This window comes from Antennarius striatus, chromosome 18 (assembly GCF_040054535.1).
Source record: "Antennarius striatus isolate MH-2024 chromosome 18, ASM4005453v1, whole genome shotgun sequence".
NCBI classification, from domain to species: Eukaryota; Metazoa; Chordata; class Actinopteri; order Lophiiformes; family Antennariidae; genus Antennarius; species Antennarius striatus.
The window spans coordinates 12,282,449-12,309,931 of NC_090793.1; the positions used below are offsets into that span (position 1 = coordinate 12,282,449).

General features: G+C 39.2%; 2 protein-coding genes across 6 annotated transcripts in view; one reads left to right on the forward strand and one right to left on the reverse strand.

Moving 5' to 3' along the window:
• The window catches only part of rock1 (Rho-associated, coiled-coil containing protein kinase 1), a 34,940-nt gene extending 30,537 nt beyond the window's left edge, over window positions 1-4,403 (reverse strand). For both annotated transcript variants that reach the window (XM_068340418.1, XM_068340419.1), the window contains exon 1: window positions 3,575-4,403. In XM_068340418.1, coding sequence (XP_068196519.1) covers window positions 3,575-3,667 — 93 coding nt within the window. In that variant the 5' untranslated portion in view covers window positions 3,668-4,403. The remainder of the gene's footprint in view (window positions 1-3,574) is intronic.
• A 2,032-nt stretch (window positions 4,404-6,435) lies between these two features.
• Window positions 6,436-27,483, forward strand: part of greb1l (GREB1 like retinoic acid receptor coactivator) — a 45,674-nt gene continuing 24,626 nt past the window's right edge. For 3 of the 4 annotated variants that reach the window (XM_068339940.1, XM_068339943.1, XM_068339944.1), the window contains exons 1-2: window positions 6,436-6,534; window positions 26,370-26,478. The gene's annotated coding sequence lies outside the window, so the exon portion shown is untranslated. Of the gene's footprint in view, window positions 6,535-22,957; window positions 23,141-26,369; window positions 26,479-27,483 lie in introns of those variants that run through there. The other variant, XM_068339942.1, reaches the window with a different exon arrangement.

Below are 27,483 nucleotides of genomic sequence, written 5' to 3' on the forward strand. Positions count from 1 at the left end.
TCAGTTTGAGTTGGCCAAGTTACAGAACTGTGCATTCAAGCCCGACAGTCTCACTGACTTCTGTGCCGTCCCCAAACGACATAATAACCGGAAAGGGTTATTAATATTTGGTTCTGGAAAACCATAAATGTTTGCATTTAGGCACCCCTGGTATCGTCACATTTCTGTTACAAACTGACCCTGGCCCCCCATCAGAAAAAGGAAAACTTATGTGGCCCTCACAGGAAAAAGTTTGGAGACCCCTGTTTAAAGTATTGGCGGCATCACTGTTTGGTAGAGGCAGAGAAAATCTCAGGCCCCGTCCACATGATGGCGGATGTGTATCCGCAACTTATAAAACGCTGACGTCTTGCCTGCGATGAAAACCTGTGACGTCACAGAGATTTTTTTGAAAACGCAGTCGTGTGGACGCGAATTGTTTGACGCTTTTTAAAAAGTTGCGTTTTTAAAAAATCCGTCATCGTGTGGACGGGGCCTCAGACGCACCAGAAATTGTCAACTTCTTCCATTTTATACCGCTCATTAATGCGCGATGCTCTTCCTTCTAGCGCCTTGCTCTCGCATCACGTACAGTGACGTCACGGACCACCATATCCGATCAGTGCGTTTGGAGCTGTTCAAACTGAGGTGCATCTGTCCATGTACAATATGAAACTAACTCCCGAATTTGGTTTCAATCCATCCCGCAAAAATTGGATTTCATGTGATATGTGACTGTTCAGACTACAAAAGAGACATCCGATATCAATCTGGATGGGCTAAAAATCTGATTTTGGTGACAAGTCTGAACAAGCCCTTTTACATTCACACACACTTATAAATCTGCACATTCCACAAGACAGCACAGCAGATATAAATGCAAACAAATAAATACAGGATAAACACATAGATAAAAACACTGACACTACAGGACATATATTACACAACTATGCAGATTCACGAAAAACTGAACCACACAAGATGTTTAATAAAACCTGTATTTAACTCATATTACAGATGAAAGGAGATCAAACAGAAACTAATACATCCTAAGTGTCAAAGAAAGAGCTAAGGCTGTGCCAGGAGGCCTCCAGATATCTCAAACAGAGGCACAACAAGTTCCAACATATCAATTGTACCTTTCTGATTTTTCAAATGATGAGCAGACTCCACTAGTGAGAGTTGAAGTAAAAAAAAACAAAAAAAACAGCATTACTACAGTTTCTCGGGTTGACAAGCAAAGTTTTAGATTTCAACTAAGGAGAGTATGTTGAATTCAAACATACTATTTTTCAAAACAACTGATTGTTGTTGCAACGAGAAAAAAAAGTGTGCTTTCACATAATTGCCAATGATCCTTAATGTTAATGAGCTTTCACATGACAATGACAAGAATTCTATTTGTTCAGACTGGATGTTAGAGAAATGCCTAAAGCACAATGACTGGAGGTTGAGCGGCAAACAATCCAGATAAGGCACTCTTCTCACAGGATTTATTTAGGGGATAAAGATAAGGACGACAGTGTTGGAATACTGTGCTCAATGGGCCAGACCAGGCCTGAGTGGTGAGGTGCAGGCCAGATGTCACTATCACACAACACAGTCTTCACTTCTATGGGAGGAAATATGTGACCCAAAGTGACCAATGTGTTAGAAAGAAAAACCAGCTCAAAAAGCAGGTACAGAAACATGGCCAGTAAGAGGGGCGCATTGTGCATTCTGGTAGAACCCCTTACTCATAACCAAGCATGCCGTAAGCTTAATGAGTTAAATGTCTTGATTCATGGCATTCAGAAACATGAGTGTTCACTCCACATAATTTTGGTTTATGGGCATAGAGCAAAGCCCACACCCAGCTACCTCAGCGCTGCCTGCTGCTCTCAAGTCTCTCCAGACTCAAAGAATATCTTTGGGACAAATAGGGAACTCCAGGCCAGTCAAAGACAAGAGGTTATTTGATTAGCATGGAATTTTATTAAGCTGTGGGTGGAGTTGCATGGTGTCAGAAAGAGCCTCAGCAAAAGGCTTCCATTCATTGATCAAGCAAAATTGCAAAAGGGAGGAAAAAGAAACAACACCCTCGTGTGTGTGTGTGACTGCCAGCAGGAACAGTCCCCATAGTTTTCTGCCATTAAAAATGCAGAGTCTGTGCACTTTTAGGTGAGTTTATTTGCCTCTTTCTGCAACAGAATGGGAGGTCATAAAGACTACAACCTTTCAAAATATAACCATTAACAGCATTCTTAAACACTCCTGAAGTTGTGGCTGGTTGAGGTTTCAGGGCAGTTTGCCTAATTTTTTATTTAGCATCAAAAGTTGATTTAGCTGCGAAAACATTCCATACCACGCAATTTAAAAAGATCATTGGAGGTTTTGTGTCTGTGAACATCTAACAAGTTAGAATGAAACTCATCTATAGGAAGTCAGAACCACCAAAATGTACCGCTCGATATGATTAAAAAAAGGCATATTTTCAGGTGAGCAAACCAACACTTAAGCTAGTGCCAACAGCAGTGCATGGAAATCCAGACTATAATGTTATATGGAATTTCCCACATGGGATTTCAGTCCACACAGTACCTCTGAGCGCAACTGCATCCATGATTGACTACAAGGCAAATCCCAGTGAAAACACCAAGTGAATGTCAGACATGACAAAAAGCTTCTGATGTAAACAAACACCTGACACAACAATATTCCTTGGCATCCAGGCTAAGGTAAGCAAGTTCCTGTGATTTCTGCATTGAAATAACAAAATGAATGTTGTTTTATAGTTAAGCACATTGCAGCAACTGTATTTTTCTCAAACTGAGGGAGTAGTTTGATGATTTGTAATCCAGACAGGAAACAGGAAGGACACCTTGTGCCAACAGGTGTACTGTACTGATGTCTGCAGGTAATTCAGGCTTGCAAACTCAATATCATATTTTGACATAGCACATCCGACCAGCCATTTCTCAATGATCGAAATAAAAACAGGCAGTGACATCATATGACACTTGACAGTGAGTATCATAAAAACCAAACGTGTAAGACATCACGATCGGTAATATAATGGTAAATAGTGACTATGAAATATCCGGAACAAAGAACATCTACTACGGAGTGATTGCTGAATCTGAATGGACCTGGGTGGTGGGCTTCAGCATTTTGAAAACAATTCCCTCCCTTGTTTGAGCAGCACCGATGGTTTCAACTGGCTCTGCTAAAAATAATATAAAGTGTACTACATATGAAGGAGAAAAGAAACAAGACTTGCTGGATTAACACTGACAGCACATGACTTGTCCAATGTAATAAAAATGTTAGTACAAGAAATAAGAGTCTTCGTCGTTTTGGCTGCGTGTTTATACAGTCTCTTACCACGAGGACACTCTAGTTTGAAATTAGTTTTCTTAAAGCATTTATGAGCATACACGCACGTTTATGAACTTGATTTAGAGCACAAGCCAAACTTTCCTGTCATTTGCACATTCCTTCAGTGACAATTGTGATGGCTTGTCGTCTCGGAAAGAATTTCTGCTCCAAGGAGTAGACTGACCCCGAATGGTTTGATTCGCTAGATGCCCGGCCAGCTAGCTAGCTAGAAACTTACCAGTAGACAATCCGTGTTTACTTCTGACTTCGGGTCCTTCAACATGGCATCGATTTTTTCAAATCGAACCTCCATACTCTCACCGGCAGACATTTTTTAAATGTTAAAATCAGTCCGGATTATTCGGTTATGAACAACTCACTGGCGATTCAGATGGCTGGCTAGCTAGCTTTAGCTGTAGCTAGCTAGCCAAATGTTCCTTTCTTCTTTTGAACTTCACACCACACTTCAAAGAAAATACATTGTTCTCATCGGGCCCTCACACACGATGAAACGCTTAAGGTTACGTTGAATATACAAAAGCCACATTTTCGAAATCGGAAGACGTTATTCCCAGTCTGAGTCTGCAAAATAAATGTAGGAGATTAGTCAGCCTCCGCAGGATGCCACTGAGGGTAAGGGCTTAAATGTTTGTGCATCCAAACAAAAGGGAATTAAAACTCAAGTGTAATTTCTATTTCAGTCACAACTTGTCAGATTATTCGTCCAGGCCTGTTCCCACATCTGTGACAGGCGTTTGTAAAACAAAAACCGAATAAGTGCTCTGACAGCCCATAAGTAGAAGTGGTAGGAAAAAACTTCTGCTTCTTCCGAATTTCGATCAGTTTAAACGCGGAGTCCGTAGGTTTTAACGGCGGTCCTTCCAATGCATCCCTTGCACTGTCATTGACTGCCGACTGTTTCCCTTCCAAATGGCTTTATCTCTCAGTTCAAAGACATATGATCCATCTTCCAATGTGTGTTAAGTTTGCTGATGGGGAAAAAAAGAAGACTATGCCCGATTTTCTTCCACTGCATAATCAACATGTCCGCCTTCCTGTTCAAACACCCCGAAGAAGCGACTTCAAAATGTCAAGTACTGCGCATGCGCGGTGTCGAGACGCGTTCAGGGAGTTGCTTGACGGCAACATGTTGCTGTTCAATCATGTGCCACCGCCTCCCATAGCATCACTTTCAAAAGCCACCCTGAGAGGGAGATAAAACATTGAAAGAAGAATTATTCTTATTTTTTCCTAAGGTTTCTAGTAGTTCCAATATTTTATTCTATTTTATTCAGTCATTTAGGTTAAAATTCTTTTGGCTGTTAATAATAACTGCAGTAGATAGTCTATATGCACTCACCTGTGTTGCTGCAGCCACTTGTAGACCCTGTTGATTGTGTCGCCTGTGTTGACTCTTCCTTATTCTTGCATTTTGCCTTTTGCCTGCTCCATTTTGGATTTGTTTGCTTGTTTGTACTGATTACCTGTTTTTGTGAACTTGCCTGTCGATTAAAGATTCTGTGTCTTGTTGTTTTATGAAGGGACATGTGCATTTAGATGCCTGATTACCCTGACACACACACACACACACACACACACACACACACACATTGAAACAAAGCAGTGGTGTGAATGACGTTGCACATCAAGAGTACAAACACATAAACTTGAGGTTTTAGGTTGGCTGAAGACGTTTCACCTCTCATCTAAGAGGCGTCTTCAGTTCTGACTGGTAAATTCTCCTGTTGGAGCAGAAAACAAACAATTTCCCAAAAGCACAAGACAATGAGTCTCATTAAGAGTCATTACTATTCATAAGTGGGTTGATGTCATACTTTTCATAGAATTATCTGAAAAATCCGAATAGGTTTGTGCTATAGAACTTCAGCTTCCAGGCTGACAAGCAGCTCCTGGCTAACTTACCAGACATAGTGGCGATGGACAAAGAGCTGGAGATTGGCAGTAATGATCAATGTGGGGATACCAACATCAGGAAGAGGGAACACAATATGGTTGAGCACCTCGTACCAAGAATTGAAAAAACAGCTGGAACAGATGTGGAAGGTCAAAAACAAACAATGTGTTCTTCATTGTAGTAGGTATCAGGGCATTGACCCCTAAACTGTTACTAAACTAAACAATATGACGACGGTAGGAGGGTGAGAGAGACTGAATGTTCTTGGTTTGTGTGTGTGTGTGTGTGTGTGTGTGTGTGTGTGTGTGTGTGTGTGTGTGTGTGTCACACCAAATTTTACAATGAATGTTGGCCTACATCTTTATATTTTTCACACGTACTTTAATAAAACCGTGATGGCACCTGTTTGGAGTACGTTGTAATTGAATTAAAGGTAGTGTGGGTATAGGGCCTAGACCCAACACTTGACTCTACAGTAGGCAGAATGCCCTGTGGTTCCTTCTGTTCTTCTTTATGCGGGGTGTTACCGATAGAGGGCGGTGTTCTATCACTTTTATCATGTGAACGACATGGTTAGAAACTTTACGCATTTATTAAATATATATAGATTGCTGATCCGTAATCCTTACCTCTTTTGTTTTCCTAACTTGTCCGGTACCTTTTTCAAATTTCACGCGGCACGGTAAGCTGTTATTGTCAAAGAGGTCAATGTGTCTAATAAAATTCAACATGCTTACTATTATTGATCCACATCCATCATATGATTATTGCACGTTTCGATTTGTTTATTCTGTTTCCTTTTATTTTATACCCTGTTTTTATTATATTTTTATCCATCGACATAATATAAGTCTTCATGGACTAGACACCAAAAAAAAAAAAGCACTTGACCTATACCTTCCACAATTTTTTCTGGTTTTCTTGTGTATGATATCTTTAATTCTTATATCGTTTTTGTTACACACATTATTTACGTTATAAGTTGTTTGATATATTGTCTTGCAATTTAAAAAAAAAAAGTCAAATGATCATCACTATATATTTAATGTTAAACTATACAAAAATATCCTTCTCAGGTAAATAGATAACTAGAGGGAATTCGAGTTACTTTCCCTGCCTCTGATGGCCCACGTACAGTAATGTCATGACGTCACACGGCGGCTCCCACGCGCTGCGCAGATCAGCTGTGGCAGAGCAGAGCGACCTGAGCAGAAGAAGCGACGGCGGTGTTTTCAGAACCAGGACGCGACTTTGGCCACAGACGCGCTTTCATGTGAACAGAGGTAGGCATACGATGTATTTTCCCTAAATCTTACATCTCACTTAGATTCATTTTAGAAGGAAAACGTGTCACATATGAAAAACAAGGAAATTGTTCTAACGCTGTGCGAAGGATGGTCGCTGTGGAGATTGCTGTCGGTCCGTGATAGAGGCTGAGACAAATGTATAAAGTTTAACTGGATTTCATTTGGTATCTAAACTCCTGCTGACTAAAATATGTGACTGTGAAATGTGATAATAAGGTGTTAAGGCTGGGGTTATGATCTGTTCATGACTCAAGACAGAAAGTCTGTTTGAATGCTGGGTAAAATTGCCCGATTATGATTAAAACCTTTTTTCGTCTTCATTTTCTTTTTATTTGCATTCATTTTCTCATTCATTTTCCTTGTTGTTTCTGGTGATGCTGGGCCAAGCATCTGTGAAGCTGACTTACACGTGAACAGCCTAATGAACTGTTAAATCAACGTATGATGTAATCCTGTACGTGTCAGTTTTGGTGCTTTAGGGTTTGTGAAGACTATAGCATACAAAAAAAAAAAAAAAGCCAATGAATCCTTAGAAAACTCACCACCAAAGTCAATAAATTAATTTACTGGCAGTCGTTTTTTTTTTTCAATATCATTTTTCAATTTTTCAATCTAGACAATAAAATGTGTTTCACCTCTGAAAATGTCAGTCCAGCTGATGATAAAGTCATGCCAAGTATATCTGTAATCAAGCCACTCATTTATCTGTTTGTTGACTGCTGTTGCAGTTGCCTAAGGCTTGGTATTGAAAAAGCCTGCCGCTGCTTAGATTAAGCCATATCAGATAAGCATGACCTGGAGATGTATTTGGTGGTTTGTCATTGTAATTACAGGTAAACCAGTCTGTCTTGACTACATCTAATCTGCCATTCCTTGTGTTTCATGTCTCAAAGGTTGCATTTCTCATGTCTTCTCTACCCCCATCTGTATTTCCAGAATGTCATGAGACTGAAAGACAATTGCATGCACCTTAAAGGAAGATCATTACAACTGCAGCCTGGTAGACTCGTTTTTTTCCAACCATATTCCAAATTGAAATGAAGACGCATCACCTAATGTTAAAGCAGGATTTTAATAAATTGAACCCTTTCCTAGCCCAGACCCATATTTGCTTTTAAATACCTGTCAGCATCATTTGAAATATTGACTAAAAACTTGTCATTAGCCGTAGATTTATCTGTCATTCATCCTCATCCTCTGCAGCTTGACATCCATTGAACGATCTATAGTAAATAGTTTCCATTTGGTGGTATAGGATCACGTCAAGACATGCACTACACGAGCAATGCGGATTGCGTATTTGTTGAGTGGCCTGTCTTGCTTAGAGCACGCGTAGGACTGTCAGAGAGGGCAAGGTCTAGAGGGGTCAGGGGGCTCTGAACGCTGACCATCTGGCCTTGGGGGGTTGGTTTCCTCACTGCCTGCCTTTGTTTCTGGTGAACAATTGGGACTTAATCTGGGAGGAGACAAGTAAGGCCCCCATGGCACGACTCCTGCACTAGGACAGGTTTCCCTCTGTAGACTTGAAGGAGACATCTCAGTACCATGTTGTTTTGTGAGGGCTGTGAGCTGTTGATATTTGGGAGTCGGCATTTTCTTTGTGTGACTGTTGCATGTTGACCTTTCAATTCTCAAACAAAAATGAAGTTCCCTCTAGGTAAACCAACAATGACATGAATATAATTTTGAAAACCAAAGGTTGTTTTTTTTTTGTTTTTTGTTTGACTTTCATCACATTTCGTTGTTTCCCTTTAGAACATTTGTTATAAATGTAGAAAATGGCAAATTCCATCCACATTAATGAACAATACAAATATGCCGGTTCTGGCCTTGTTAGGAAAAAAAGTTTTTATCAAATCAAATTAAGTGAAATACAAAAGAAAGTGGCATGACCCTGAGAAGATGTCCTCTTTAAAATAATAATTTTTAAAATACTTTTCAAAATACTCTTTTATCTTGTTATGATAATGGCCTCCTTTCAATTTTCTGCCTGAGTTCTCATTCACAGTTGTTTCTGTGTGTAAGACCTGCTGTGAGGCAAAGAGGTTTTCAAAAAAATGCAACAAGTCATTTCTCGTATGAAAAGGCTCAAGCAGGGTAACTATTTCATATCAATTTGTACATAAGGAATTGTCGTCAAGGTAACAGATTGATTTTTTTTTCAGTCATTATTCCCTCACTGTCATTTGAAGCACATCAGGGCATCTCTTCTGCTGTTAATGTCTCATTTTCTCAGCTTCTCCTCTGTAGTTCATGTTATTTTTCTGGGAGAAAAACAGACTATACATGTTCATTCAGAATCGATTCATTTTTCATTCACATGACATGTGATAATTACTCAATGTTATGACAGTGAGTGTGTGACAGATCATTCAGATCTGTACTTGTAGTCATAACAAAAGGGCAAGCATTACTATTGATTACCATTCCAGTCAGCAACAATGACACTTCAGTTTCAGCCAGGTCTGCAAACATCTCATTTTTAAATTGATCAATGAGGAAAAATCTGTTGTGTAAAACATCCTCTGAAATCATTTGTCATACAAGTTTAGATCACAAAAACACCTTTGGGACCAGTGCATGAGGCAGGCAGATGCTTCCCCTTTCAGAGGTATTTCTCAGTTATTCGAGGCCTCTATATTCCAGAGCACAGATGGAACCAGCGACAAAACTTAAAGAGATCACCTGTATTGTTTCACACTGTTTGAGCGTGATGTGTGACAGGACCCACAAAACAAGAATAGGTGGTCCTCAAAATAACCATTATTCACCAAACTGGTCAGCCCGAAGAAGTCAAGACCATATTTGCAGCATTTTTTTGTACTTTTTACGTTTACACATTGTGTCATTAAAACATGCTGTAAGATATGAAAATACACAATGAAACACCTGTTGTGTAAGCAAGATAACATAGCAATATAATCATGTAAATAAAACAAAATGACAAGTAAAAGTATGAAATAGCTAATACACAACATCAGCAAATATACTGAAGATATGAAGATGTTATTATATAGGTACTCACATTTTTGTTATAATGATTTTTCTTTTAAGTAAAACCAATTTTACATGCTTTAGTATTTTTTTGTAAGGCATCAGATTTAATATAAAGCATGAATGCATTTTGTCTGTATAATAGGTATGTCATAAGTGTCTCATGACTATATCTGATAATTGTAGTCAAGGAATTAGTAATTAAAACATAATTACATGGCTAATACATGTAATTATATCTCTAGTAAACTAGAGATATGAAGTAGTATTAAATAAGAATGCTCAAGTAAAGTATTAGTTACCAAAGAAATATCCTTCTAGCGCAGTAGTTGAATGAATCTACTGGGCATATTTCACCACAGTCAGAACAAAAGGATTTATTTTATGTATAAAAAAACTGAATTAAATGACATTACAAGTTGATTTTATTTAATTTATCAGATTTTATTTATCAGTGTACAGTGGAATTCGGAATCATTTGGTTATAGAGTGTAAGGAACATCTCCGATCTACCAATCTGCAAAAGCCAGATGTTTTGTGCTTGAATGCTTTTAAACTTTTAACCTGTTCTTGTTTTATTGGAGGCTACGAACACAAGGAACACTGTGTTCATTTGGAGGTTTTGTAAAAGAGATAAATATTCTAAGACAGGATTGGAAGTGTTTCCGCTGCTGTATAGCATGAAGTCACTCTTGTATGTGATCAAATTCAAAAAAGCTGTTATTTTTAATCTTTTATTTTAACAGTGTAGTCATAAATCCAAAACAGTAATATTATGGTATGTGTCTTGTTTTCTCATGCACATAATTTCTACATTGCAAAATGCATCAAAGGATCTTAAAATGCAATCATCTTCTCTTGCCTCGGCCTTTTATGCGAACAACCCCTCTTCAAAAAATGTAGCATGAAAGAGGAGGGAGGAATTGCCAGATAAGGACTGAGGATGAGCAGGAGAGTCTCAGGACGGAAAGTGAGGGGAAAGGAGGTTAACATAGATGTGGGAGTAATGACGAGTGAAACAAAGCAGCTGAATGCATACAGAAAGCAAGATACAGTTCAATTTTATTTTGATTTTTAATGTAAACCCCACACTTGTGAATGAATGGTTTAATTAAACCATCTGTGGAATAAATATAAACAAATGTGACTGAACATACTGTATAAAGGTGCACGCAGTCGACAATTGGATCATTTAAGCCAATCTCACAAAGACCCGTTCCCTTCCCCCGGTTGAAAGGAGATGTCAAAGGTCTCTGACCTCTTCCATTTATGTGCATTGATCCCTCTGGTGGGGGTGGGGCTTCCTCCCTCAAAGCCCACTGCTGTCAGCTGTTACGTCTTAGTTTCACCTGCAGGAAATGGCAATCATTTAATTTTTGATTTATTTTGTTCTGTGCGCCCTGTGCTAGTTTTATTGTTTGATGACTTCTGAAAACATGACAGTCAGGAATATTCTCCATGTCACTATGCCTGTCAGGGACATGCTTTGTTTTTTTGTTTTTTTATTAATATTATTGATTCAACCCTAAAATGATCATTTAAGTTTTCCTGTCAAAAAAGAAAAAAAGCTCATTGTTGATTGCGTTAAAAGACAAATCATTTAAGGAAATCGTTTGAGCAAAAATTGCAAGAAAAAAAGATTTTGTTTTTAATTTTTTTTTGGATATTCTGTGAATAGCAGTGGAAATATTTCCAGTTTTTGAATTATGGTTAACAAGTCAGTCAACGTGGCCTCCAGAAAATCGATATTGATGTCTCACAAACTGAATGATTAATGGAGAAAGCAATGCAGGCCAATGGATGAGATTTTAAAATGAGGTAGTCACATTCCCATTGGGAGTAAATGATTGAGCTGCTCATAACAGGAAAAACAAGTTAAGTTGCAATTGTGGACATTGCTATGCTGGATGTTAAAGCTCAACAAAACTGATTATTTATTCTCTTTTTTTGCACACCTCCTTTGATCAAGTGTTATGGTCTAATTCATTCATATTCCAGTTTAATCACTGACTATCATTATGTATTTTATTTTTCCTTCCGTGAGAACATATGGAGTTTAATAATTCTGCTTACTAATTTGCCTGTAGTGGTTTACTGGTAATTAACATTTATTTCTTCTCCTTTACTTAAATCAGTTTCATATTCACCCAAAATTCCTTTTGCTCCTTGATGTTGTTTTACCAGCATGTGTTTGGTCCACACCCATCCACATGAACATGACATAATTCTAGAGCAATCTGTGTCCTGTCTGACCATGAAGTTACAAGGATGAAATTCCACTGCAAAAATAAATAATGCCCGTCTGTTTAACAGCCTCATGATGGCTACAGGTGATGAATGAAAGGAACCTACAGTCAGGAAGGTGTGACATACAACATGTAGGAGTACAGCCAAATAAAATGGGCTGAACATCCTGGTCTTTGTTGCAGGGAAGTTGTGTGTGTGTGTGTGTGTGTGTGTGTGTGTGTGTGTGTGTGTGTGTGTGTGTGTCTGTGTGTCTGTGTGTCTGTGTGTCTGTGTGTCTGTGTGTCTGTGTGTGTGGAACATGACCCCGCTAGATGGCACTTCCTGTTATTTCTGATTCTTACATGCAGGACAAGTTCTTATCTGGCACTGCTGGATCTTCTGGTTGACTGAGAACCCAGTTCCCTGTGTATCTAAGCCTTCTGTCTCTATTGGATAACAACAGTCTTTTTAAGGCACTATTACTTTTATTTTTATTTGTAATAATAGTTGTAATAGTTGTAATAGTTTTTATTTGTATATGCATCTTCATGAAAAACCAAAATAGCTCTGAGAAGCTGAAAGATTCTTATTTTCTTCTCTGAACACCCCCAGATCAAAGCTGAAAAGGCTTGGCGACAAATAAATGGAATTTATCTGTCTGTAACTGACGGCAACCCACTGACTTTTCTCCAAATACATTTGCGCCTTTGCAGGACTCTGATGGCATGTCAAGGTGAAGGATGAATTTCAGTTTTTCAGACTTTGATTTGAACTCGTTCAACCACAATAAACAGATGACCTTGATGCCAGAGTCACTGCATCCTGAATAGCATCACAGCAGAAACACGGCGCTGCCCAATCTCTTTTCCTTTTTCAATGTTTTGGATTCTTTGTGGGCTCTACTTCAATGTGAACTCATGAAGCTTAAAGTGTGCATGTTGCTCCACAGAGAGCACTTAGTAATGATATATCCTCATTCTTTCCATTGATTGAAACCTGGAAGGCACCCAGTTGAGAATCCCATCTTGCACTGTACTGTTATGGAATAGAGTGTTCGCACTGAGTGTACTTCTGTGTTTTCCACCCTGAGCTCAGATGCCAACCTCTGCGGAACAGTACCTGCGGCCAGCATTGATGTTTTGCAGTTTATATGTTCTTTTAAAAGAGTACAGTATGTTCCATACCACAGACTGAACCATCAACAGGTTGAAGGAAAGTAAATAGTTTATGCTTTGAATTTCATTGTTGTGACCTTTGTTTCAAGCATCTGTTGTTTTAGAAAGATAAAACAGATGAATGAGTCTTTATCACAGTTTTGGGTTTTGTCTCTCCTGATTTAACATGATAGCTAGACACACTGGTGCAGTGTTATGTTACTTGTAACCTGTGCAGGACTTAACTTTGTAGTGATGCTCTGTAGGTTGTTAAACACCACACAGTGTAATGGTATTCCAAGTCAATGCAATATTATTTATTTGCTTGCATTTTGCACAGTTTGTCCAACCTTTTTTTTAATCAAAGGCCTAAAGTGTTTAGTTTTTATTGTTATCACAAAAGGGAAATAATTTGCATTTGTGTCTGGATTGATTTTCATTTTCATCATAGAAAATGTTGCTCTTGGTAAGGTGGCTTCATAAACACATAATTTGATTGCTGTATATACTGGCTGTATATACTGGCTGTTCATTTTGAATTATGTGTGTGATATGTTGCTATGAAGGAGCTGGACATATTCTAACAACAGCTGGAAACACTCGGGCAAGAAGCCATATTTCTGACATCAGTAGAGCACCATCTTTACCTTCAACAGCATCTTTTGTCCAATAATATTAGTATAGCTTTTGCACACACAGCAACACACACACACACACAAACACACACACACACACACACACACACACACACACACACACACACACACACACACACACACACACACACACACACACACAAACCAAGAACATTCAGTCTCTCTCACCCTCCTACCGTCATCATATTGGAACACAAGGTCAGCTTGAGTTGATGCTGCCAATGTTTGTGGGGGAGAGGGTATTGTTGCAGAAGGCTTTTCCATAGGCTGTCACAGATTGTCCAAGGATACGGTGACCAAGACCCGGCCCTCTGCTGCTAGGACTCAGCGTTCCTCTGTTTTTTTAAAGGGGTGGGGGGGTGGGGGGTGGGGGGGCGTGCTGTCTATTACATCTTTTCAGTCTCTCTCTCTCTGCACATTTACAGACCCAGCACAAACAGAACAGGATATATGAGTTGGCAACACAGACTTTTATTTACATTTACAGTAGTCCTTTCTGCAAGATGTCATGAAAATGACAGGAAATTGAATATGAGTGGGGAAACACACTAAATTATCCTGTTTTAATGTGCTTTGTGGACTGAAGGACATTAAATATTTTCTTCCCTTAAAATGATGATTTGTCAATTTTACACATTGCTTTTTTCTGAAGACTAAACAAATGAGATAAGAAATTGAAGAGCTTCGGAGGCGTTTGTAGGGAGATTTGTTATTTATGATTAGAGCCAGGCTTTCTGACCCCCCTGGTAAGCTAATTGGCTACAGGCAGGAGCCTTATTGAACAGGCTTATACAGGATTGATATGGATCTTCTCATTTACCTTCCGGCAACAAAATGAACCCCGCCCCAAAAAAAGACCCAGAAGGTCATCTATACCTTTGAATTTATGATACTCATTTACATGCCAGTTTAATAAGATCTGGTGCATTAAGTACATTCCATTTTAAATATTTGTACTTCACTATTTTAGATTGTTCCTGAAATAAAATGAACTACCATTGCTCTAGCAGTTGGTTTCACTTGCAGCAATGCTGACAATTCTTCAAGGTGTATGTAACTGCTGCATACTTCTGTTTTATAGGGTTGTGATGAGTCAAATGCAATGAGTGAACGTATGTTTGGTTGCTGTTATGCTGTACTAAAAATTGATTAAAGAACATAGTAGAAACTGAAGCCCATTTGTTTCTAAAAGCTCAGAGTAATTGACGAGCTCTACACTATTATACCTGGTGAGGAAATTCAACTGATACCGTTTGTCTAACTTTAGTTTTTCTTTGAAGTTTATTAACTCAAATAAATTTAACTTTAAAAAAAATTGTAAGTACCTTCAATACCTATAACGTTAACTTGTTAGAATTAATAATACCAACTGCATCAAATTGACTCACCCATTCGCACCTATTGGAAATACCAAGTGAGCAGTTCATGTACCATTTTGCATGTTTAAGGCTGTGGATTTTTAGAGTCACAAAGCCACTGCACAGGCTCGATGCACTGGATTTGAACCAAGGGTTCAAGCTATGAGACACCAGTGCTTACTTCTAAGCAAAACTGCAGCTCTTTTTTGAAGCTATTTAGATTCATTAAAAAGAATAAAGATTATACTAGCCACCCTGACGAGAATTGCAACAGATGGTCAGCAGGGTAGGCCATCCATCATTATCTATATCCACTTCTTCCACTTTCGTGGGGTACTGGAGCCTATCCCAGTTTACTGGGAGTGTTAGGCAGGATACCCTCCAGGCGCGATGCCAGTGCACTGCAGAGCCACATGTAGACATCTACTCGTGCGCACACTCACACCTACGGGTAATTGGAAACCGACCAATTCGCCTAAAGTGCATGTTTTTTGAAGGTGGGAGGAAGCCGGAGAACCCGGAGAGAACCCACGCAGACACCGGGAAAACATGCAAACTCCGCACAGAGCGGGACTGACACTGGGAACCGCTGTGCTGTGCAGCAACAGCGTTATTCACTGCGCCACCGTGCGGCCCAGCAGTAGCATTTTCTCAAATATATGGAATGAAAGGAAATTGATTTATATTAACATCTTACACCCAGCTACAATGTATTGGACCATCATCTCAGGGGTGTCTTTGCACAGCCTGCATCTTGGGTATGATCTACTCTGGTAGATCCTGGCCTCCATGGCATTTGTGCTTAGGGTCGGTTTTTGTGCTGCCACGATTAAGGTCTCTTTGCTGTTTGTTTTTTTGTTTGTTAGTTTGTTTTCAGCCACTGGTATGTCTTCTAGATATCAGCCCCTTCCTCTATCCGACAGTGTTACATGCCATGTAAGGGCTTGGCCCTACATGTTGCCTGCTCCTGTTTGTCTTCACACTGTTCAGGGTTCTGCTTCCTGAGGCATTCACTCAGCAGTTCATCCTGTGGAACCACCTTTTTTGATGTTCTGTTTGACTTTTGATGTTTCATCCCAGACTGAGGACCTGATGCTCTGATGTCCTGGGCCTATTATTCCACCTCATGTACAATGTCAGGGTACAGGAGTTGGGAGTGAAACTCACCATGTATGATGAGAAGGGGGTTTTTTTTGTCTTGATTTATGTCTCCTCCTTTGACCACATTATGATCCCAGTCAGGTATCTGATGACTGGCATGGCATACAGGTTACTGGCTCAGACCTTGTTCTGACCAATCAGCTGACCTGTCAGAACTTGCCTTACTCTTTGGTGGTATTTGGCTGTGATTCACCTCCTTGTGGCCTCCTTGTAGGTTCCATTATTGTCCGTAGCCACTCTTTGTGATGATCTGTTTGACAGAGTTTCAAGCCTATGCAGAATATCGGTAGTGACAGTGCATCTGATATATTGCACTTGACATTACCTTGGGCATTTGGATTAATAATGGCCTCTGGGGTTGTTTTCAACATTATCATTGAGTTCTTGATGAAGGTCCTTATCATCATGTTGATATTGTACAAACTGGTATTTCCTGATACTGGAGGTAGTATTGGACCAACCTAATATTTTCTTGTGGATTTTTGTTCAGAATTTATTCTTTCTGTTATCCATTAATTTGTTCTACTTCACTACCCTGTCCACTGGGTCTTGTGTTAACTATCACATCTGCCATTTGGACAAGTATCTCATCTCTCAGGGGGATCAGCGCTGGATGAAGTGCACTGGACCTGAATAGGTTTGCTGTCACTTCTTTTTCATCAGCAGTGTTTGTGTGTGGGGTCAAGCCCCCAACAAAGAATGGCCCTGCTTCCATTGTCCCATTAAGACAAAAAGAGTCCTGCTGATGCCATGGGTCTTTCCACTGTATGGAGGACTGATGGGATTTAAGTGTGGGTCCTGTCACCGACGGCAACCTGGTGCTTATTAATCCAGAGAGCAGGGGGTGATGGAGAGATATGGTGAGAGAGTGACGGGGGTGGAGTGCTGATGATGCAGCAGTGCCACCTGGGGTCAAGAAGACGGGGCATGATGGATACAGCTGATCGCCTGGTAAGGAAGTTTCGAGGGAAAGGGGAGGAGGCTCCTTCGTCGGGACGTTAAAAAGCCTCTTTGTCACGGTGTCACTCAAATGGATTCAAGGTGGCTAAGACTTTTTTCAGGGAGGAAAAGAAAAGAGGGATCCAACTGTGAAAGGTGGATGTCTCTCTGGATGCCTGATAAACACAACAGACCTCTTTCTTATGTCCTCTCCATGAGTGATCCTGTGTGCTTAAATTGAGTTAGTGTGTTCGTTGTGGGAACCTTTTCAGGAAAACGCTTCAACAGAACTTTGAGTGGATCACTTCTCTTTCAAACTGTTCAAAGCATTTACCTTTAAAATGTTTTTCAGCATTTGCAATTTGTAGAGCAGGGAAGGTCTCCAACTAATGGATGTTTTCTTTATTATTATTATTAATTTTTTTTAGTATATCTCTAGATGTCTCCAAATTGTCAAATAATAATGAAAAAAGACTTTTCTCAGCTTCTTTCTTTCAAATTTATTTGTGAAGTCAGCACTTGAAAATAGAATAATCAATGATACTTAAAATTGTAATTATCAGAAGAGTTGTTGATTTTCCATTTGTTAATTGGCTCATACATACATCTTTCCTATTGTGTTTATAGTGCTGAATGTATTAACGGTTTGAAACAAAAATGTAACACTCAATCTGGTCATATTTGTCTATTCATTCTTTTCAAGTTGTTTTCTTATTCATATATGACTTTTGGTAGTTTGATTTATTTGACAACTTGTTTTTGTTTTAGGAAAGGTAATAGGAGGTTTTGGGGGGAAATGTTTTACTGTTTTCGTTGCTGTTGTTGTATTGAACTGGAGCTTTTTTTCCATAGCTAAAAGTTTTGATGTTTTGATGCTCATTTCTCATGTTCCATCATTATCAGTGTGATGCAGTGCAAAGGTGGAGTGCAGCTCAAGGCAGCTCCTGGAAACAAGACCTGACCCCTTTGCTCATTCTGTCATTTGATAAGACTCAATGTTTTGATAGAGTTGACCCCCTCACCATGATCCATGGTTCTCTTTTTACACCCCATAACAAATAGGCCTGTCTAAACAACAGTTTATGGCCCAAACAAGGCCTGGTAAGCCATCATCAAAGATCTATGCTGAGATGAGTCATTAGGTGAAGACCAGATGTTTGAGAAAACTACAGTGATGTTGGATAATAAATGTCTTTCTCAAAATAAAATGAAATGCAACTATATAATTGAATTAAATAATTTTATTAAATTACAAGTTTCCTTCCAACTTGTCCTGTTAAGGGTTGCCATCGCATGTCACCCTTTGTCCATTTTGCACGAACACTCATTTTTGTTTGGCAAAGTTTTTTCACACCAGATGCTCTTCCCACCCCAACCCTCTGGATTTATCTGGGCTTGGGACCGGTCTACAGTTGACACTGGCTTGTGCCCCTGTAGGGCTGCAAATGCCAGGGATTGAACCCCGGGCAGCAGGCATGTGAAGCATTCTACCTCTGAGATACATCCCCTGCAAGGGTAAACATTATTCTAACAAATGAAGTTTCAGCTGAGTTTTCCTTCCCTTCCCTTTTCTTGCCCTTTACCATTGACCGATGTTTGACCACTGCCAGTGACAGCTTTACAGTATGAAATAGAACTCATTGTTGTGCTATTCAGTGTGGCTTCCCTGAAAAAGTCTATAAATGCATTAGGCTCCTGGGTCCCTCACTGTTTTTTTCAAATTGTGTGAACTGGTGTTCAACCCGACAGCATTGTAAAATGCAGATAGATTTCACTGACAGGCCTCCATTTTATTGCACAGTCATGAACAGCATTGTAAATGGTTACTTGTTCTCCACGTTCATTCACTAATTCTGTTGGGGCCGTAAGCCCTGAGAACCGATTTCTCATAAACAAACAATTCTATTGTTTGAAAAGACAAAATTGTAATTTCAGGCCAAGATGGCCCAAGGAATAGCATTTAAAAATACTATTGGCTGATGAAATTGGTTGAAAATGTATATTTATGGATGATATTGATTAAAAAAATAATAATAATTTTTTTTTTAAAAAGTAAAGTATTTGAATAATATTGTCCATTTCTTTTGTTTTAGTTTACTTGGGCAGGAAGTTAATGTCATGCATGTTAGTTAGCTGAACTTGATAATTGGTCAGACAAAAATAGGAGTTATGTGAAATTATTTTGAGTTTCACATCTTTGTTTTTTTGAAGAACAGAAGAATCAGCTTCAGCACTTTATGGGTAATTTCTTTATTTAAACAGGCATATCTATTGTGAACTCAGGGCTGATTTTAATTTGTTATTTTAAATTCTGTATTTACTGATGCTTCCTGAGTGGAAATGTGCAGGAGTAGATGATTTCTTATTTAGAAAAAAAAATAAGGAATGCAATCTTAAGATGTAAAATACTGGACTTATATTTTCACTTTCCTGCCTTAATCGTGTAATTCCTTACCTTTTAGAAAAGCTTGTGTTCTGTTGGTGCTACATCACTCATATGTTCGATGAGCGCGGTGCCGTTAAATGCGGCTGGCCTTTGTCCGTGGCTGCGATTTAGTTTAAGGTTAAACACCTTGCCCTTAAACTCATCCGATGGGACAGAGTGTGTGGCAAGGTCACCACACCCATCAGCCTTGTGTTAACACAAAGGCTGCTTGTGATCTAATGAATTAACGCTACAGTTCCTGGGTGAGTTGCTATGCCCTTCAGCCCCTCATGGGCATTCCCAGCCTCTATGCCCTTTCACACGCACCCCCTAGCCTCTAATTTTGAAATGAGTTTTATAACTGGACAGTAAACTTCCAGTGGCTTAATGATGATGACTTCTTCATCTGCCCAAATGCTCCTTTTGTCCACTGCTCCTAAGAGCCTGGGCCCTGCCCCCGTTCCCTCTGGTCACACCAGGTCTTAAACCCTGGTTCACCCCACTTTATAGTTCCACAGATAATCCTCTAGAACACACACACACACACACACACACACACACACACACACACACACACACACACACACACACACACACACACACACACACACACACACACACACACACACACACACACACACCTCAAGCCATTATCTCCTCTGAGCCTTGCTGTCTCTTTCTTGCCTCTCTCTGTTACTGCCGACTTCAGCAATGGCATTCAGCTGGAAAGCCATGAATGATCTTAGCTCCTCTGCTATCCTCACTAGCTCCGATTTGCACTTCAGGGCCCAGCAGGTCACCAACGGGGGGTGAGGATTGGGTGGGTGGGTGGGGTGTTGTTAAAGTAGGTTGTGGGGCTTTTATAAGGAAATTAGAGCTGAAGACTGCCACCCGGATAGTAAATAACAGTGCGACTCCTGACACCCATGGTGTCAGGTAGCCCACATAAGGTAGATGGAAAAGGAGATTCTGTTGCGGGAATTTTCACATAACTGTGTTGCTTATTCTTTTTCTGCATTGTTTTTTAACATTTCAGCTGTAGGATTGTTTTCGTATTAAAAGAATGAGCACCTTGAGCTTTTTCTTTCCATGTTACACCTTTCATTTGAACTTCTTTCTTGAAACATCAGCGCCTCAGCTGTGTCTGGGTATTAGTAATCAATAACTTCAACCCCAGTTCCAAATAGGACACACCTCAAGCATTTTATCATTTTGTGGTAGAGCGATGGTGACTGACAGTTCAGCAGTACAGATGTCACCGAAATAATTGAAAGCATGACTGTGCAGGCTCAGCAGACACACAACCCAGTCTTCACTTTGCCATTTTGAGTAATGAGAAGAAGTCATCCTCATTCCTTGTAGCTGTTACTTTTGGATGAGTCAGCTCACCCAAAGCTGTGGTTCTCCTCTGGGAATCCTATGGACCTCTCTCCCCTTCCATTTAAGAACCCTCGGCTCAAGAACACCCCCCCCCCTTCAGCTGATAATGTGTCTTTCCTCAGGTGGTGGTGGTAAGAATACTTCCCTTTTGTCAGAGACTTAGGCTGGAGCTCAATGCAGTGGTGAGGGATGGGCTCAGGGGCGGGCAAGCATTCAATCCACATTCTTTTGTTTTTTGTTTTTTTGTTTTTTTGCAGTGTGCTTTGAGACTAAAGAAAATGCTGGGTTTACTCATTAGCTCTATTTTACATAGGCTATTGAAGATGAGCCGTGTCAAAGTCAGTGGCTCAGAGGTAAAACACATGATGGCTCTTTTCCTTAGTTGAACTTGTGGCCATACTGCTGAGTCTTTGTGGAGATCATTACTGTTAATTAACAAATTTTGACGCTGCTTGACACACTGTTGTGTGTCATTGAAATAAAAAATAACTGGACAGATTTTGTAGTCAAATTTGAGCCCATCACTTTGACAGATGTGCCTGAATGGTAGAAATGATTACAAGAAGGACGAATGGAGGTCCTGACTGGGTCATGCAGTGGTTTATAACGGCCGTCACATTGATTGTTGCTATAATATAACCATTGGAGGAGAGGTGTGAAGAACTGCACACAACTTGATTAAAACAACTATAGACTGTGTCTGTGGTAATGAACTGGAACATCACTCACACAGCTTCTTAAAGTAGGAAACCTCAGCCAAGTTAACCAGATTTTAAGGAAACTTGATATTTCTTGTAATCATTCATTAATATTTGTGAACAATAAAATTAGAATTAAAAGCTTTAAGAATTTTCTGTAAAATCAGCACCACATTCCCAGACATTTTTAATTATTTTTAACCTTTTAATTAAATCTATCAGACCTGAAGCGCTGGAGAGGCAAATGGTGAATGCATCTTTCCTACCATCAAGTACATGTGAGTTTACCCAGACCTACTATTTACCTGACAAATTCTTGCTGACTATTTGACGTTAATTATTCATCCAGGAAATAGAGGTATGCCGCACAATTCATACGTAACGTCTCATGTGGAAGAGCACAGTAAAAGATGCGTGTGATATTTTTTATATTCATGTCAGAAATATAAATCTTTAGTCTAAACAATATCCTGGCCATACCATTCAAGATTTTTTATTTAAAAAATGTTTTAAAATGTAATGCAAACATTATGAGAAAAGAGGTTCAATATGGAAAATGATCTAAAATTTTAAAGTTACGGACTGAACTTAAGTGTAGATGCGCATAATTTAGCACATCCATACAGTATAATCATTCTCAAACCTGATGGTTGTTTCCCAGTACCCTCTACATTTGCACCAGCCTATGAGATGCACCACCCCTAACATCTGCCTGTGCCTGTGGATTTGCGGTGCATTTTTGTTTATTTATTTTGACCAGATGAGCCTCTGGTATTTATAACAGGAGTAAAACCCCAGTGTGGGGCCAGTGTAGGCTGGACTGCAAAGACATGCTGTATGAAGTTTATTTCAGCATTTTGACTTTTCTGGACTGAATCAAGTTGTTGTTGTTTTTTTTTTAAGTGTTAATAAGTTTTAGCAGAGTTTGCCCCCCCCCCAAAAAAACCCCAAAACAAAACAAAACAAAAACAAACAAAAAAACCCTCCACTAACACTCGAGCCAAAAAATTCACAACTTCAACCTGACACCACCAGAGCAGATGTCTTGGCATGCTGGAGGTCACGCGTGGCAGGGCGCTATTGATGCGTAGTTGCGGGGAAATACTATGGATTCTTCTTAGCCCCCCCCCTCAATTTCATCCCACAGCTCTGCAGGCCTCCAAGAACATCTGTCACCATAGGGGGTCAGCAGGGCTGAGATGAATGAGCCCCCGGTGTATTCCCTCCCTCTTTGGCAAATGGCATGGGCCGGTGGAGGGCATAGGGGACTAGGGGGAGGGGTTTAGTTGTGTGTGTGCTGTTTGTTTGCATGAGAGAGAGAGAGAGAGAGGGAGAGAGGGGCGAACAGTGGGTATCTGCTGTACTGAGGGGAGAAGTTGAATTTTCATTTCTTCCTATCATGACATAGGTGACTTGACACATACCAGAGGACTGTGAAACCCCATATGAAGCCTGGATGTCAGCATTTTTTCCCCACAAGGATTCATTATCAAATATGGACTATGTTTGAAGAAAAAAAACAACCTTAACGTTTGGGATTAACGGCATTTCATTTGGATTAGAAGATGCACCAGTAAAGCTTTCATGGAAGGTACAGAGAAATTCTTTTAAACTGCTTGCCATTTGTTGTCAGTGACCCCAGTGTAGCATTAGTGAGATGCCATTTAGCACCTAATTTAGAGGGCGTGGGGAGATGTATATCTTTTTCCCCTTGTTTCTTAACCCATCCTCCTTTTTTTCCTCTTATCTGATAGGCAGTGCCTGTCATCCACATCTTTTCAACTATTAGTAGCATGTTGACGATTTTGCCACATTTCAGCAATTGGTATGGAGTTTTAAACTTTAAACATAATAATCAGGTGGAAAAAATTCAGAAGATTTGTAAATTTTCACTAACAGCATATACAAAATACAAAAAAATAGTAATGGATTTAAGTAAATGTTCTAGTATTCAATACTAGTCAGCTGCTTTCATCCAATACCTAAGTGTAAATTTTAACTTAATGGACAGTTTTTTCCTGCCACAATTTCACTGATTTTTAATGTGATTTAAATAAAGAATGGACTTCACACGTTTTGAAATATACTGACATTGACTTTGAAAGGCAGCAATAAAAAGGGAGACATAAGTGTAATCTTGGCTTTCTGCTTCTATTGTGAACTCTGTAATCTAATGATACAGTTGTAAAGCAACGGAGAGAAAGAAGTTTTGCTAAAAATTGATATAAGACTGACAAGAACTAAATATAAGATTCAGGCTGAAATAATCAAAGTAAAGATTTTAATCACTTTACCCAAACCAGGTCTGCACTAGTAGTGGTAGTATTAATAAAAATAGCAATAATAATAAAAGTAAACTTGATAATGAATAAATACATACTAATTCAGGAACATACATGGAAGATACTGTATCTAGTTTTGGGTTTTTACTTTTCTCAGTAAGTATAGGATAGGACATTCAAATATAATTTTTATGTTTGTTTTTAGGAATTTCAAAATTAATATAAGAAGCAAATAATTTAAAAAATGGGCTTATTAATGATAGTTTTCATCAGAAAATCTCAATGATGCCCCCACATATAGTGATGAAGTCTTATTATTGCATTTACACTTGTGTGAGAGACTGTTTGTCTATTTTACCCTGTTGAATCTGACATGGCTGAGAAACTAAACATTATGACAGTCTAAACATTTGCTAAGGTGTCATTACTGGAAAAACAGGACCCTATTAAGCATCTTGACTTGCAAATATAGTATGCTGTCTGTCTTGTCTATCCATCATGACCAGATAAGGATAAGATATTTCAAGACTGTGCTCTTTGAGTATTTAGCATAATGAGAGACCTTTGGTTGAAATTCTTGTATACTGTATATAAGAAAACCCAGTTTTCTCATTGAACTTGTTTTGTGAAAGTTGAAGATTTTTCATAATCTGTGCAGTTCAGTTGTTGCACGTTGACATTTTTAATTCTTAACTTGGAGTGGCTGTGTCATACTGGCTAATAATCTACAAAATAGGGTCTAGTGTGGTGAGTGAATACAAGCTGAAACAGTTTATGTACACTTGCTATTTGCAGGACTTGGACCCCAGCTTTTTTCTTACATAACAGCACCACATGTTTAAAGATGATGATATACAGTATATTGTTGGGGTTTTAACAAGAACTTTACATATGTTAAATTAGAGACTGTGTTGCTAAGCAACACTTTATCAGAAAGGTCAAAGTAGGTGGCAGAGCCATTCAGTGCTTGTGTGTAGTGACGACAACTGCAAACTAAGATACCAATTGTGTTTTCCGAAAATATCCCCAGGGCCTCAGGATCATATAACAACCTATTTTACTTTGTAATATTGAGCACATACATTGTGGTTAATGTTTGCATGGGCATAAGTTCCCTAATTCATTTTATGAATTGACTTTGTGATTTTGACTTGTGTTGCTCACACTGCATTAAAGGTAGTAAATGATCTTATAGAATCTTGAAACAACAAGTGATATTGTGCAGCTCTTTTTTTTGCGATAACCCTGTCTTGCCAGCACAATGTGCCTGGATGTTGTCAAATAAGCAAACACACAAACAGATAGATCTCAGTGTGTACATTCAGCTCCCTTATTATACCTAAGAGTGTACACCAGACAAGAATTTTGGGACTATTCATCTTGTTGTAGTAGTAGTTTTTTTTAAATGTTGCCATTGAGGTTCCACTTTTGCAGATGATAGTGTTCATGGTGCCGCATTAACAAAAAAATGAAGCTCTTTTTCAGCTACAGTCAGCACTTAATACTGTACAATAACAGCATGTACAACTAAAAAATGTTTTAAAATACCGGCAAAAAATAACTAATGTTCTTCGAGGCAATCAAGAACCTATTGACCTTAAACCCATCACTACCTTTAGGGGCTCTGTAATCGAATTAGTGTGTCGACTCAAGAATATAGTTTTCATAACGGAAGATTGTCTTTCGTTTGTGTCTCATTTTCTGAAATTATAATTAATGTCTTTTTTGCAATGCTTATACACACTGGATACTTACGTACAGAGCATTCAGACGCATACTAAATTTTAAGCCCTAACCCACCACTTTTTACTGTCCACTGTAGTTGGATGGTCATCATTGCCCACCCATGGAATAACCCTTGGCATGTTCTTGTTTACAAAGCTATTATTGGTCTTCTTCCTTCCTGTCTCCAGATTTACATCATTAAAAAAAAGGGAGGAAATTACTGTGTTCTCTCGTAGGACTTATTCTTACTCTCTGTCTCAGAGCTTATACTGAATTAATCAAGAGCATTTGAGAAAAGATTTTAATATTTTTTTCCTGGTTAAACAAAGGTTAGAAATGAAATGTCAATCAATCAAACTTTATTTATAAAGCGCTTTTCATACAAAGTGTGTAGCCCAAAGTGCTTTACATAAAAACAATATAAAAACAGTTTATACAGGTAAAATCCCCCCCTCATCCCCAACACACACAAGGTAGACTAAAAGGTTAAAAGTATTACTTTAAAGTAAAAATAAATAAATACATAAATACATAAAAAGATAAATACATTTTCAGTTAAAAGCCAAGTTAAAAAAGTGGGTCTTGAGTTTGCTTTTAAAAATGTCCACAGACTGTTTTCCTCAGGTCCTCAGGCAAACTGTTCCACAAATGTACAGTAATTACTGTTCCATATGTACAGTAATTAACACGGTCATGAAATGTATCAGACTGATAATAGAAACTTACTGAGGTACGTCAGTATGCTGCAGCTTATATTTCAAAAGATGAAAAATGTTTGTCTTTTACTGTAAAGATCTTCCTTCTCTCCCTCAGGTCTCGGGGCGCTGAGTGAAATGTCATTGCTCAAAGTTTCCACTGAAGGGTAGCAATCCAGCATGTAGCAGAGGTGAAGTCCCTTCACAGCTGGGAACAATCTGTCAACGTGAGTCACCTTGTTTTTAATGCTTCAGTGTTCAATTCAATTGTTCTGGTTTGTGTTCTCATATTTCCTCTGTCTCAAATTAACCGAGTGGAGACCAGACTAGCTTTTGACCTCAGGTCACATTCATACAATCTGTTGATGCCACAGAGGAGCCGAGCAATGGCACTGGCTGACCATCTTACTGGCTGAAAAGCAATTTATAAGTCACCACTAAGTGACATGAAAGCATCCTTTTTGCTCAGTCTCTTCACATCAAGCTGCTTCTCCACAGTAGAGTTCATTCATAGTGTTTGACCATCCATCAAGACAACTGCAACCATGGACTCACCTCAAATACCCCCCCCCCCAACACCTCCCATCCACTGCAGCTGACCTTAGCAACCACCTGAGTCATTCCCCCGAAAGACCCGTTAAGCGACCTCTGCCATGGTCACACTTTGTTTCAAGTTGTGCAGTTGACAAAAGGTCGTGTCTGTGTCCACCTCCGGCTTGTATGAGGTTAATGACAAATCTGTCCACCGAAGCTTGAGGGTCAGCCAGCTAAAGAGGTCTCAAAAGCTTCCTGTGACTTACCAATCAAACAGGCACTGCTTAAAAAATCCCCTCTGGCATTTTTGTCTTTCGTTCTTGGGGCAGGAACCTTCCTCCATCAGTTAAGCAAGAAATACTGTAGCTTCACTCAGCTAAGCCTCTTATCTCTATGACACAGTCAGGCACTGTTAATGTCTTTTGTTCGGGTTGTCAGATTCCCTCCAAGGAAGATTGTTCAGTAAACAAGGGGAATAAAACGTATCTGGGTAGGGACAAAACGAGCCTTCACTTCATTCCTGCAGTGGCCATTATTAACAAAATAATACTGCTCAGAGTAGCTATTTGGCAAGAATCCACTGTGAACCACGTACATATTTAAGTCTGTGGTGCATAGTTTTTACAGTGCGCAAGCATTTTTACAGTCTTGGGTAAGCAAGAAGTGTATTTTATTGAGTTACCATTAAGATGTGGCTC